The following is a 15,923-nucleotide window of genomic DNA, read 5'->3' as shown; positions in this document are numbered from 1 at the left end:
AGAAACAAAATCTGAGGATTAAGAGGAATAACTGTTAAAACATCAGTTCAGCATCTAACAGCAGTCAGAAAAACAGTTCCATGGTAGGAAATACTAGGAAAGGTAAAGATAACTTTACGATATAAACTGACAATGCACCTATAGAAACGCTCCTTGTAATTGGAGTTTCCCCATCACTCACTCCCCTTATCTGAGGAAGATCTACAGAAGAACTTGAAATTAAGTTTTGGAAAAGGAGTGCATGGACATTCAGAGGCATGGAAGGACTTCCATGCAAGACAACTACATAAACTGTTCAACCTGAAGATACGACTGAGGAACAGATACAGTACATCTACTGTACTTTGAATGGTTCATAAAGGCTGGACAGCTATTGATAGTTTATTCTTAAAAAAAAAAATTGTAATATGAAATTGTAACATGCTTTATAGTAAGTGCTCACAACTAAAAAAAGAGTAGAAGTTTCTACATAATGTACTATGTTATTCATTATTTACCTGAGGAAGTTAATCAGCATAGACATACCAAAAACTCTTCTGGAACAGATACTGTGCTTTGTGAGCTTACTAAATAAATACTTTTTTTTTTTTCCTGGTATAAAGCATAAACATTCTAGTCCAGTCACCTTCCTAAGCATTTTTAGAATGCTGAAATATATAAGAGTAATAGATAGCCTTGGTGAATTTAATTCCTATTCTCTCAGCTCTTGATATTGCTAGTCAGATCTGAGGCAAATGACATTTTAATAAGATTTCTGAACTTCAAGTTTTGTACCTTTAGAGTTCACCAAATTGGACAAAATGTCCCCAGACAAGATGTTCTCAGATATCCTACAATGGTTTTGTCTTGGTAGTCTTCCTTCCAAAAATGAGTTAGTTCAAGCACTGGCTGAATGAATTTGGGTTTCAGTCCTGTTAGAAAACCATGAACGATTAGGACAGTAATTTTTGCACAATATGGACAATTTATCTGGGAATGTCATCACAGGAAATCTTAAGGTTTCCAGGTAGTGTAAAAAAAAACCCACCAAAAACCAAACCACACCAACAACCATCTCTATTTTATAGAGATTGTTATTTAATTTAGTGGGTAAAACAGCAAGAGTTTACAATTTTCTCATCTTGTCTATGCTGCACGTGTTCCAGTACAATAGCTGCCTAGGAAAGTATCACAGTGTCATTAGAAACCCTTGATCAAATATAATCCATATATAATAAATACACCTCTTCAGAGTAATTTCGAAAAACATTTAGGAACTACACAAATGGAACAATGCACAAACCCACATGTACAAAAGGACTAATACATACTGATACAGATTTACTACATAGATATACAGCAACTGAGTATTTCAGCTTTATGCAAATTTCTGTTAGAATTACAAAGATAGTAACTTGGTTAAAAGTAAAAATAAATAATTAAAACAATAATTCAAGCACAAATTATTAATACAACGGTATCCCACTTTTTGGTCTATTTTAAATTACATCAAGAAGATTTTTCCATATTTCCTCATGGTTTCTGCATCAAATATACAGAAAGCAAGCATGGCATCTTGGATTCCTGCGCTCAATTTAAAAACAGGTGCTTTGTCTTATAACATCACACAGCCATTCTTTAGAAGCATGAACCAACCTTTCCTATCACCATGCAAATAATAAATAATTCAGTAAAACAAGACTGGATTAAAGCAGGAGACTGAAATCCCTCTACTCCCAGACACACTAAATCCATAAGAAACAGGCATTCTGCACAGTAATTCAGAGTCAGTATCACAAGCATTTCAAAGAGCTGCTCGACTGTAGCATATGCCTCAGCTGTCCACATCGATACCTCCCAGAGTCACCCTGTTAATTAAAACCTGTACCGGAACACAACCTGTAGGCACCTCTCCATGAATCTGTCAAGCAAGATGTTCTCAAGTTCCACACAGTGACTTGATTAACAGATAAATACGTCCCAAAGAGTAAGTGTCCAAAACATGTTAATAAAGTGCACTTTAAGTTTCCTTTATAGCCAACACTATCCTCATGCGATGTCTGAATTTTCTTCTTAAGAGTGAGCTCCCAGTGCATGCAAAACTAAGAGTCCAAACAGCCCCTAATGCATCACCCCCTCAAGTGGCAAGCATTAGTACTGACAAACCTGAAAACTAAAACATGCCTTGAGATAGTATCTCATCAAAAGCAAGTTTTGGTTTTTCTTTATCCTGTTAATGATTTTAAATATCTCAATATATATTCTACGTATTGTTCTACACCAAGGAATTCAAGTGCCTAAATGTTGGTTTTTTGATGTTGTAATGGATTAAGATCATGAAGTTTGTGAAGATGTCACTTAAAGAATACCAATTATTCCCTGAAATTGTTTATTTTTTTTTTAAGAGTGCCACAATAGGTATCACTGTAGTTAAAACAACATCCACTGCTTGGGTGAAAGGGAGGGGGAACGTCTTTTCCTTCAGAAGGCGTGGAAGTCAAAGCATGTTTACTTGGGGACTGGCACCTATGCCTGCTCTACCTTATGCTATGAAACCAAATATTTTCCTATTTTTTAATGTTTTGGCACTTTGGAGCCACTCAGCAGTCTTGTAGGTAGGTAGTCAACAGCAGCTCTAACCCAAAGCATACTTAATGAATAGTTCTTTGACTGATGGAAGCAGTGAGTCAATGACTCCTCTGGTTTCTGAATTACACTTTTAAAGGAATCACACAGAAAAATCAAGATAATCTAAAACCAAATAACGCTGGCTAACCATTAACTAGTCAAGTCTGCTAATATTCATTCAAAATGTCCTGATTTAGTACAGATATTGCATGCAATATACTTATTCTGAAGTATAGTTTTTCTGATATTGCTTAATCGAAAACAGGCAACTCCTAAGCTTTTTCGAAGAAAATAATCAGTAGAAGTCTTGGACTAATATTTTCAGGCTTCCTGAGCATTCTCTTTGTTTGAACAACCCCACTGTAAGGAAATACTGGCCTATATTAGTCTCTGCAGAAAACTGTGGTAAAATTGGAATTAAAAAATTAATTAAAAAATAAAAAATAAATTAAAAAACTAATTAAATCTGAATTCTTATAGCATATTAAAGAGGTGTTGGTTGTTTTTTTTTTTTTAAAAAAAGTAAAACAAACAGCAGTCTTGCCCTGAAGCTCTAGCATTAAATGCCACTAGTCCATAGGGTAATAACTATACAGGGCAAATCATGCAAAATTTACCAACATAATTAACATGTGTTATTATATGCTCAAATTCTGCATATAATACTTACTTTCAGAATCAATGGACTCTCTGATTTACTATCACCATAGCCTCAGCACAGCTGTAAAAGCTACAGTGAATAAAATTACCAACTTCTTTGTACAAGACAGAGTAGCTTTTTCCAATTAAAAGGAATGATTTTATGGTATGAGAATCATTTAAACCAGCTTACAAATCTGTTAGGTTTCTGAGACTTACAGAACAAGGATGTGATCAAAAGACTGCAAAGACAATTGCAAATTTCCAGGGACTTCAGTAAGCAATAAACTGGAACCCAGATTCTTAAAGAATTCAGGTGGAAATTAACATGATTAAAGAAATCTTGAAATACAGCTTAATTAGAGGTGCAGACTTCAGAATTAAAAGTTCTCTCCCTTCATTTTAATCTATTTTTTTCCTGACAAGATATAAACCACTGTATTTGAAAGCTGCTTACCAGTTTGTCATTTAGATTTATGTTCCAATTAATAATGCTGTTTGGAGGCATATGAGATTCTCATATATTCTAAAAACAAGGTAACGCTCCTGCAACATGCACTTACTGAAATTAAACCCCATTTTCCATGCCCTCTGGGGTCCCAGAGAAAAGGATAGGAGAGGAAGAAAAGAAAATCCACAAGAGACAACAGCAATTATTTAAGTTCCAGCTTGCCAGATGACCTGTGTTCGATGTGTATTACCACCTGCCCCCTCAATAAACTCTCTCCAATCATGTCACTTCTTAAGGGATGAAGACCTTTCTAATTAATCAGCAAGTATGACAAAAGTAACAGTTTATGCTCTGGTACATTGAATTTGTATTACAGGGAGACAAGTGGAAGAAGCACAGTTATAATCGATTAATGTGACAGACCAAAGGACAAGTTTACAACATAGGCCTTTTGATTAAATGGATAATAATTTCCCTTTCTACCTCTAAAGCTTCTACCAACATCGCTAGTTTTGAAAGCAAAACCCCCTGTACTAAGAATGGTCTGGAAAACATGCAAATGAGCTGCTAGAAACTAGACTTTTCACCAGTTGTCTTGTTAAAAATCTATGCCAATACTAATAATTGGGTTTAACCCTCAGACTTCCCTACACTACATTTGGTCCCTATTCTGTCTTTGCATGAAGTCTTAAATTGACCTAGTTGAATTCCTCACACAAAAATTATTAAAGAACATGGAAAAGCTATAACTGTATCTACAAAAAGCCAACTCACTGCTGCCAAAGTAGAAGCCAAATTCAGGATGTCCCCACTAGTGACTGACAGCTGACTATTGCCTTTGGAAGACATTGGCAGCTGTTACAAAACAGATGATCCTTGCAGCTCCTGTACTTTCCGCTAGTAGCGGGCTTGGTGGCCACACAGCTCCAGGGTTCAGGTCTCAAAAGCTTCCTTTATATCAGACTTCACCACTGCTCTAAGTGGCTGTGACTGTCGGGCTCTACCCTATGATTTTTAAATTTCTCAGACATTACTCTTAGTGTACAGAGTATTCAATGCAGCCTTAATAGTTTAGTTAAAAACACACACCTTGTGGGTATTTTTTCCACTGACTTGTACTACAGGTCTCAAATATTAATTCTGCAGACCTGTGGTGTACCTGGCATTAATTGCACTAGTACAGATCTTTGTCATGTGCTGAAAAAGACATTGTACATGACTGCTAAGCAAAACAGAGGATAAAAGAATTGTGACTTTGTTTACCAAACAATGTTACACCATCAGCTAAAATTCTTTCCAGAAGGACTGTAATGCAATATAAATACCTGGTTACCAAGTAGACCACTTGCCCATGACTTCTTTAACAGAGAAGTATATCAGATGTTTTTTATTTCAAAAGTCAAAAAAATTTTTACTTTTTCTTACCTCCACAATGTGTGTATCAACATCACTGTTCCTTTCCTAGATGTTTTATTTCCCTACTTACTCTTTTCTATGCATAAAAGAAGTGAAAAGATTGTTAACATTTGCTATGGTTAATGCTCTTTTTTTATAATTTCCTTTTCATAAACTACAAAACCCATAAAACTGGGAAGCTGCAAATGCGGGGCTAAAGTCTCTTACCAGTTCTTCCCTACTAAAAAACGTATAGCCATTTGCAACAGCTGAAAGTATTTTTCTATCTGGGAGGCCATGGTTTTCATTAGCTCTAGGAAATAACAGGGTGGTAAAGAACCAATCTGGATCTGGTCTTAGCATGACTGTATTTCTGTCCCATTATCTGCAATACACAATATACTTTTATGCTTGCTGCACTAGTAAGGACAACACCTAAATAAGGGTAAAACCTGTCAACAGAAAGCTACCACGCTGAAACTTGAAATGGAACAATAATTATGTACTGGACAAATGGTTTGCATCTCATGATACCGTTAGCCTCAGAAGTGATTCACTGTGTCATTTTACTATGATTTCAAGTACTGCTTTACCCCTTTAATTCCTTAGAAAATAATTTTATAAACATTTATACATAAAAATGAACTGAAGTAGGCTCCTAGGTGGTAGAACTAAAAATGTATTTCAATACACCTAAACATGTCATGATCAAGTAATTACAGAATCAATACATTACTCAAATTTTAAGGAGTTAAAACACCTATGTAATCTGTAAGTGAAAACATACCTTAAAATCCCAGTAATTCCATTTGCTTATTTAATTATCTTGCTTCATCAATGAAAAGAATTTGCATTAATCTGATCATATATTTCAACTAAATTCATCCTCACACTTGGATATTCACTCATGGCATAGATGAACTGCCCTCCCAGGCAAGTACTACTGTACACATAAATGCATAATAGTCATCCCATGGGGACCAAAAAAACCCCAAATTTAAGAATGACAAAGTAACAAGAATGAATAGCAGGTCTTGGCATTATTTGTGTCTTCTGGCATGAAGTCCCTAGTCTGTGAGGGGGTAAAAGACTTTAGGCTCTATCCCAGTCCGGGAATACCAAAGCCCCCAAAGACAGATTGGGTAAACTAGGAGGGGACCAAGTCTGTGTAAATCCAAAACTGACCTTACTCTAAGCCTTAGTAGTCCACCTCTGAATACTTACCATGTCAAAGCTTAGCACTACTTATAGGTTTCTCAGGTACATATAGTCTCAGCTTATATACTTCTGAGAAACCCAGTTCAGACAAAATGACTGAGCTCCTAGTTCAATTCCAGCTAAATCAGCCCTTCCTGGTACTAGTATATCAATTAAAAATATCCTCCCAAATCCAAACCTAAGAAGCAGAAATGATTCATCTGAAAACAGCTCCCACTCCATCCCCCCATACAAATCCAGCCAACCTCTCACCTACCTAAAATGGGATTCTCATACATGGCTTGGCTCCTCCGATCAGTCAGTGAATGGCACTGGACCAAACACTGGATATTGTATGGATTTGTCCCATAAATGTTGTTCTTACAAAGCTCTGTAAGGAAGCATACTATTAGATATGAAAACATAAAACTGAAGTACTTGTCTTAAGGTATACATCTAAAACTCTGTATGTGTAATTAAGTTTTCTTGCATAAGAGAGAATGTTTTGTTTTCTCTTTTAAGCTAGTCATGCTAGCAAAAACAGTCAAGGTGTGATAAAACTGAGGACTTGAAAGCACTAAGTAAGTGAAAACACTAATAAACACCAATTAGATGAGACTAGGTATTCAAGATAACCAAAAGAGATAAGAATACATCCCAATGTTCAAAACACATATATCCTTTAACTTTCTTGAGCTTTTGCTTCTGTGAATCACTTGCAGCATTTATCAGTTAGTTGTTAAAAATACTAAGCAAACAAAACTCCAATTCTCATGACATGGTGGTGAGAACTTGTCCATCTGTGGTTTAACTGCATGCTTCAAGACTACAGACTGCTGAAGTTAGAGTTACAGATTTGTCCTTCTGAAATTCAGTTAGTTTCCTAAACTTTGTTTGCTCTGAGAACATGCAGACAATGCATTAACTCAGACTGATAAAGCACAAAACTATTAAACAAGAAAGCAAGCCTCAAAAATGCAGCATCTCTCTCACTACTACCCTTGAATGACTGCTCCCTATGCTTTTTATTAGAAAGATTCAAAGATGCCAGTAACCTTACAGCTAGTGACTGTAATAACAGAGGGTAACAAGACAGAAATAATGAATGCCTCCTTGTTAAGCAGTTTTGTTTGTGCTGTTCCAAGAGAGATCTGCCAAGAACTTTCCATGCAAACCTTATTTTTCTGGGATTTGTAACTTGGCTGCAAAAAAAAATCCAGCATGATAGTGCCTGGTTCAAAAGATTTCAGATTAGAAGTTTTAAAACACATTTTCAAGTTTTGGAATAAATTAAATTTACACTAAATAAGGTAAACAATTTAGCACTTCATATATTTTTTAGCTGCTTTATAAAAAAACCCCCTCTGGTTAACAAGTCTGCACCCCAAATCATTATGTTTCTAACTCTTTGGTATTAAATAAGTCTGAAGTATTATAGTGTGAAAGGAGACTTGTGCTGTATTATCCAAGACTCCACTGTCGTGTATTTCTTTTTTAAGGAAGACTGTATGAAATGCATATGAAGCACTCATGGAATTCCATCTGCTAAACAATTCCGTTGATTAAATCTGTACTATTTCTTAATACAGCTCAGCTGACCTGGGTATAAGGCCAGATTGTGAAAAAATTGGCTAAGTTTAATACATCATTCTTACAAAGCACAAGCCTAAAATTTCCATGTCAAATTTGGTTGGGTTGTTCTTGTTTTGGTTTGTTTTTAACCAAACGATTTAAAGCTTTGAGCCATGCAAAAGTCCAGTTTCAGTATCCCCGTTTTCTTTTTTGGACACGACCTATTAGGACAAGGTAATTCTGTACAGTTCCTTGCCAAAGCAATATTGTTTCCTGTGGCAACCAGCAAGACACATAGAAATTAGATTTCAGGCACAACAAAGATGGCAGCCCAAGCTAAGGAAACTCTCTCTCAGGCAACAGCCAGGTGTCAAAAAGCAAGAAGGGTACAATAGTTGCCTAAACTGTGAAAAAGTGGTAACTTAGATGTAAGTCTAAGAGGAAGAAACCTCCCAGCAATTCAAAACAAAACATGACAATCAAACTTATCAATAAATTCTAAAACTGTTCTGAATATATCTGGTGAGATCATTTCAAAGGAAACACTAGAAGGAACAGGGCCAGAAAATACAATGAGACAGAGTAGCTTAGAAATGTTTCTGCTTGTTTTCTTGACTAACTTGGGGGGTTCTGTCAGGAAAATTTGCCTAGAGCGAATTGTCTGCCAGAATATACCTACCTACCTTACAGTTCCACACAAGCTAATCCTAAACCAAGTAATTTAAATACTAAAATAACTAAGTAATTAAAACTAAGTAATCCTATGAAACAACAGTTCTTCTGAGATTATCTGTGATTCAGCCAAAAATGCTGAGTATATAAGGACTTTACCATTCTTGAGGAGTTTATATGAATTGGAGTAAGTCATCATACTCAGATTCTCAATCTGCTCAGCTCCAGGGTAAATTAAAGCTGCAGGAGAACAGCTGCCCCTGACATTACTGATGTAAACACTTGAAAAATAGAGTACTACTGTAGTATACAACCTGAACAAAGGTAAAACACCACTAGCCAGACAAGAGACAAGTAACAACAAAGAACTCCTGCCAGATCAGTGGAACTTGGAGCAAAAAGGCTAGGCAGTGAAAAGGCTTCTGCATTACTGATACTGTCTGCAAGAAGCCACAAAGGTAGTCAGTGGTTACAAGAGGGTGTTGGCCCTGGGAAGCATGACCTGTCTTCCTTTAATGACTAAAGAGCCAGCAAAGGCACAGACACAGAGCATCTCCATGCATGTGGCTCTTAATCTTCTGTTGATACACAGGAAACCTGGTATCTAGCAGCAGTGAGGATATTACTGTGGTACTGGACTCTCTTAAATAATGAAATCAGAGCAATGTAATAGTATCAAAGCCTTTTTTATTACTGCTTTCCTAGTCTTGCAATATCTAAAACTTTATCATTCTGACCCTGAACTAACTCTGCATTTCCACTGTGATATCTTGGCCCCTGACTAGAGCATCTATAAACTACTACAGCATAAATAGCATTGATAATTGTTATTTTTTCATCTGTTTCTGCTGAAGTATCCCACATCCAGTGTTTCTCTTCACTCAAAGAAGTCAAACAGTATTTCTACCACTTAAGGCCCTGGTGGTAAAAGAGTGTGCACATGGCAGTGTGCCCTCTACCTTGGATACGCTTTCTTACTGAGCCACTTTTTGCTTCCCTACCTCTTCTGATGACTGTGGCTTAACGCTTTTCCCACTTCTGAAAGAGCATATTACCAACTGGGACAGAGACTCTGAGGTACTCTGTTTCAACAGTTAGCCTATGCATAGCAAAATACACAAATTAACAAACTGGATTTACATCAACACAGTTCATTGCCATGAAATCTGTTCTGTTATCCTACATTCTCCAATCAGGCAATTGCCTCATTTCTGTTAAGAACACATACAAAAGGAGGAAAGAGCTTGACACAAACGAGGAAGACTTGCCAGATCAAAGGGAAACTGATAGGTATATACCCCAGCAAGTCCTTGTGCTTGTAGAAAATCTCCAGGTGTTCCTTTTGTTGTTTCATACAATGATCTCCCTGATTCAACACAGTGCCCACTAGCATACTCTTCCCCAGACTGATTCTTTCTTCATTTAGTAAATTATCATCTGTAAGGGCTGTAGTGTGGCTGTTAAAACAAACCCCACATTATGGGGGATTATGAAGTACTGTGCAGAACTGGGAGTCTCAGGTGTACTTTGTCTCAGACTGCTTCCAGGGTAGTGGCCATCACAACTAGGGCTCAAACATTCCCTGAACATCAAGTTTCAGCCTGCTTTCCCCATTCCTTCAACCATATTCAACTACACTGGCTAATACAAGGAGAGGGCTCTGTTTCTGACACCCATCATGATGATGGACATTTCTATTCTTTGCGCAAACAAGTGGAATCATGACTGCTCCCTGCCCAGGTGAGACAGCTGAGATAACACCCTATGATTTAACAGATCCACATAAACTATAGAGCAAGAATTCTATATGAGGACAGAATAACAAGAGAGACTTGTTATTTCTCTTTGGAGACTTTCTAGAAAGAAATCATCCACACTTCTTCAAATACAAATATTCTGCGTAACACCCTTAATCCTGAAACACAATTATAAACACACTGAAATTTAATCATGTCTGTAGCATCAAGCTTTAAAAAAATCCTTGTTGGGGCCAAGTTTTATTGCTAAGTAGATATATACATTTAGTTTAAGGCAACTATTAAAATAATTGTTGTTCTTTCCATGTTTCTAATATATATTGAAATAGGGGAGTATTTAAATCAAATTATTCTACATGAAGCTTAGACATCCTATACATTTTTGTATATTGAACATATTTTCAAAGGAACCATAAGGCATACAGCTTGTAAAGCTACTCAGAAAATACAAACAAGTTCAGTTATGCCAAAAGTGAATTAAATGTAACAGAGTTCTATGCACTCTGGTTGTGATGACCTTACCATGCATGCATAATCAAAATCTCCAATGCCATCAAGGGTCACTATGCATAAATGGTTACAATAAGATCTTTGACACACACTTTCCACAGCCACTTTTTCAACAGTATACCAGCTATTTACACCTGCTCCCTAAAGGAATCATCAAAAATTCCTCAATAACATGCAGTCTCTCTAGTAAGTTAAGAAAACTGAGAAACTGCCTAAAAAATTCCATGAAAAACTGGATGATGACGATGTTTCAAAGAAGATGTATAGAAAAAAAACCTCTTCCTCCAGTAGTCTGCTATGCTATTCCCTTGCTTTCCTCTCCTCATCCACCTTCGCTACCACCCCTTCCAAAAAATAATTCTGCTGTGATTACATGACACCAGAATCTTACTGTTCGAAGAGAGCATTCTCTACTATTTACTGCCAGTCTCATTCAGACACACATGAGCTTCCGAGGAAACTGAAAGCAGGGCCAAAAGATGGGAAACTGATGCCTGTTCATGCTCCACTAATACATCACGTATATGCTCAGAACAAATGAGCTTTTAAGAGCATTCAGATCTTTCTTCACATGTAGAAGCAGAATGAAAAAAAATCAGCCAGTCACTTCAATGAAGTATAGTTCAACAGGGAGAAGTGCACAATTTAGTATCCACTCTCATTGAGACTTAGTAAAAAAGCCTTGCTAACTGATTTAAATTTCCTATACTTGAATGAACAATTTGAAAACTAGAGTTCATTTTCCTCTGGAGTGCCAACAGAGCATTATCTAACAGCTACCATAATGGCAGTAACATTGCATTTTATTTCTGTACATTTCTCTGAATGTACATTTCCCACCATGCATTTACTTTATAGTGCAGCTAAACTAGCTCTAATATTTAAAGGTTACATTCATACAATCACTCTTAAGATTTTCCTTAGAAAACACATCAGGCACTAAGTGGCCATAAAAGAAACAGTATACAGGTTTCACTTAATGAAAGAGGGTAGGATCTATTCCATATCAGGTTTACAATAACAAAAAAACCAGTTACAGTAGGGTATTTGCTGTCCTCACAGAAAACACAGCAACAGTGGAATGTCAAGGAGAAAGAATGGGAATTAGGGAGTATTGCACAGCACACCTTGGAAGAAAAGTAATCTAAAACATCCTAGGATGAGTGCAATTCCAGGAGATGGGCATACCATGAAAGCAGCCAGTGTGAAAACCTGATTAAAAACCTAAAAGTTAAAAAATCTCAGGGAAAATAAAAAAGACAGCAAAGTAACCAGAGGAAAAGACAAACAAACCAACCAGGCATGAGTGCTGAAGATGAGAGATATTGACTCTCACAGACCACAGGAAAGGGACAGATCTGTTGCCCAGTTGTTGACCCAGTGGAATACGGGGGGGGGGGGGGGGAGGGGGGGGGGGCGGGGCGGGGTAGTGGAGATGTAGGTTTTCCCCTCCCTTAAAAGAGCTACATTAGGTCAAAGCCAAGTTCAGGAAATGAAACCAGTAGCATCCCAGTACTGAGAGGTACTGTCAGTTACCATATTTGATTCTCATTGGGCAGCTTTTTGGTTGTTCAGATTTCCGTAGTAAATGAGCTGAAGTAGCTATTACTGCACCTTTTTCCTTTTTTAACAGTATCAAAAATCACAGATAATCCAAGTATAATGTCATACAAAGCTCTATCTTCCATTTGAGTCATGACTCTACCAGAATCTGTAAAGTTGGTAAACTGTTTTCTTCCCTAAGCACTTCCTGATTACAAATTAATAGAAGAATTTGAGACAGAATTTGAAAAGCCAATAATTACGTAACTGTTCTTGTATTTTTGTACCATCCTGAAAAAGAAAGAACATACTCCCCTCCAAAATCATGCTCTAAGAAAACTTCTAGCTTGCAGAAACTACACATGTACATTTCAGTAATAATGCCAAGGAAGTTTAATAATTCAGACGATCACTCACTTTATAATAACTATTTAAAAATATAATTTCTTAACTCTTACAGTTATACGGGGTTTACCACTACTTATAAAGAAATATATTTAATAAAACATTGTAAGTTTAAGAGGCTGGAATACCAGTAACTCCATTTCACGTCATCCTCAGGCTGTAATAACCTTACAGAATCATTTATAGATTATCTGTTCAACCTCACATTCCCAACACACAACCTGCTGAAGTCACCAAGCACTTTTCTTAAGGATCACACTGGGACACAACTGGTTTTTGGTCTGTCTGTTGACAGTCTGACAGCACCACATCAAGCTGTGCATGCTGTCTCTTTGCCAGAGGTTACAGGCCACAGGGCACACCCTTCCCTCAGCCACTACCATTTCTATCATGACTGGTAAATAGGCTAAGGCAAACAGATGGGATCACATTAAATAGGCAAATTTGATACCCCACAGTGTTATTCCTAGCCTTTTTGCAACATCAAGACTGAAGCATTACATCACTGTGAGATGCTGCTTTTGTAGATTCAGCCTAATACGACCGGCTAATCTGAAATGGGAATATTTTTACTATGCTCTGTAGGTAGCCTGATAAAGCTGTTTGTTCACTAGCACCGAGTCTGCTGTGGCAATGTCTGTAGCCAAAATCAGTAATGGTATTGTTAATTTAAAACATTTTACCTTTATCATCAAGTATTGTGATGGAAGAAATTATGCATTAAATCTTATTCCATCTTGAACACTCTGTAATCTAGTGCTAGCCTGTATTAGTCTACTCCACACGTAGCCTCTTCAGAAGCCAAGGGAATCTTAAAACAAGTAGGTTGTTTTTTTCTCCAACAAAAAATTGTTAGTCAAGGCTCATTCCATTATCTGCCAAGGTTAAGACTTAACAACAATGTCATCCACACTATTATTCATAGCTTCACAGTCATATTTGTTCCTTGTCTGACACTGACTACAGGCTTGGTACACCCACTGTATAAATGGCGAGACACATGACAGTGAAGAATCAGGCCGATGATGTAATTACAGGATAAAACTAGTCAAATGGGTTTCTAATTTGGGGTTGAGTGAGGCAGGGGAAAGGAAGGGAGAAAGAAGGTTAAAAAAAAAAATCTGTGAGCTACTTGTTTTAATTCTTAATATTCTGTCTTTCTGCTTGGAATGAACTTTAAAGTATAAAATAACTTGCAGCAGAAAGATTGTGCACAGAAGAGATTATCACTATTTAAAATGAGATGGATAAACAGAAGCAGAGCAGAAGGAGCTGACTCCTCACTCTTTTTTTCTGTTTATCTACTCTGAACAATTAGAGCAAATTTTAATCTTTTTCCCATGTTGACTGTTGATATCTCTGACAACGCAATAAACAAGATCACATTTTGGTGCATCTGCAGAAGTAGAACTAGCACAAGAACTCCAGCAACCAGTGGTGATTCTTTCTCACTTACATGTATTAATTTTATATTCATGCATTCACTTCTAAGAGCACTGAGTAAATTAAAAAATGCTTTGATTGCAGTTACCACACTACAGCTTTTTTAGATTTTGTTCCGTGATTCTGAGCAGGTTTCATCAGCACAAAGGCCATAAAAATTTCTGCATTTTGAACTCTAGACTGGTAGAAATGTTTATAGATGTACCTACCCATAACTGCCTCTATTGCCATTTTTGAGATGCATTCTCTAACAAGTGACTTTTTTTTTTTTTTGATATGTAAGACGGGGCTCACAATTGCAAGAATTTTGTAAGATCAGACCACGTTTTTATTTGCTTCAGGTAAGTATCACTAGTTTCAGTGTCTAGTACAGAACATACATATATAGGATGCTTTGCAAGTGCATAGGAACAGACAATAAATACAGGAGTACCACAAATACACCCAATGGCTCTTTACTTTGATTATACCACATCTCTGTAAGAAAGCAGTTTCTGAAAGCTTTGTATTGTTTCACAGGGACTAGTTTATAATCTTTCGACATCTTAAAATGGATCCTATTATCCATCGTACCTAAATAATGGCCTTATAGTTTTCCTGAAAGTTGATCTGGGTTTTAGATATTTTTTTTAGTCATACAAGAAAAAAATGAGTTGGGATCTGGGACACATTTTTTTTTTTTCTAGCTCTAATTATTTGATGTTTTAAAGCTTATGAATTCCAGGTGTTTGTTGTTAAATATACAAGAAGAATTAAACTAGTTTTCTAGTGGCAATGTGAAAAAAAAAATTAGTTAAAATAATGTCAACTAATACAATTTATTTCCAAAGTATATGTAAAAAAATATTCAGGAAGACGTGTAAATACAAGTTTTATTTTAGTCATTGCAAACTAAGCATATACTCTTTCTGATCAGAGAAGATTTTCCCAAGACACACTTGTAAGTTAATTTGGTATTATTATCCCTATTTCTGGTGTAGGGTATCTGGTTATTTCAGTCTTAAGTGTGCTAAAGCAAAGACCTCTGAACTCCCCTTCTCCCCTCCCTTCTGCTGAACACTGCCAACAGCAGCTCCTAGTTTTGTAGCTAGCTGTATGCCACTTAGGAGTGGTATGCATAACAGTTTGGGAATCGCATCACAGAGAGCAGCATATGGGATGCTGGGGAAGTAGCCAGCAACAATCTCTTCAAACGTTGACCTCCCCAAGCCTTTCATTTACTCACTGCTAGTAAATACCAACTCATGTCAGTAAAACTCTAAAGCACACCATGTCCTCATAATCTCGACATTTGTATCATTGTGCACATGAAGTGCTAGAAGCATACATAGCCACGTAGCAATGGAAAATCTCTGTCCAGATCAATTCACAGTCCAGTTCAAACCCAAAAAAATAAGTTGGGATAAAATATTATTTGAAGCCTTACAGTGTCATGCTAAGGCCGTCTAAATATTCTTTTCCAAACTCAGCAGGGGTAAAAAAACCCGCAAAAACCAACACACACATACAAAAAAAACCCAACAAAAAACCCCAACAACATCAACCCACATCAGACTGCCAACCTCCACTGCAACAGTTTGGGAAGATATTACCATAAAGAGGGGTGGGAGGAAGAAACAGTTTAGCTAATAATCACCACAAGTCAGGAGTGGTCCTTTAGTGACCCAAGAAAGCTCAGCCAGATAAAAAACTAACTACAAAAACTATTAAGTTTCGGCCAGATCGGCTTCTTG

General features: G+C 36.8%; 1 protein-coding gene across 2 annotated transcripts in view; it reads right to left on the bottom strand.

Moving 5' to 3' along the window:
- The window catches only part of DDX59 (DEAD-box helicase 59), a 30,188-nt gene that overhangs the window by 13,411 nt on the left and 854 nt on the right, over window positions 1-15,923 (bottom strand). Inside the window, exon 2 of one of the 2 annotated variants that reach the window (XM_055815421.1) lies at window positions 6,567-6,680. The exons of the other annotated variant lie outside the window; for it this stretch is intronic. Within the exon in view, the coding sequence (XP_055671396.1) occupies window positions 6,567-6,588 (22 nt within the window). The 5' untranslated portion in view covers window positions 6,589-6,680. The remainder of the gene's footprint in view (window positions 1-6,566; window positions 6,681-15,923) is intronic. 2 annotated transcript variants of the gene reach the window in all.

Source organism: Falco peregrinus, chromosome 10 (assembly GCF_023634155.1).
Source record: "Falco peregrinus isolate bFalPer1 chromosome 10, bFalPer1.pri, whole genome shotgun sequence".
Lineage (NCBI taxonomy): Eukaryota > Metazoa > Chordata > Aves > Falconiformes > Falconidae > Falco > Falco peregrinus.
This window is presented reverse-complemented; position numbering and strand designations above follow the sequence as displayed.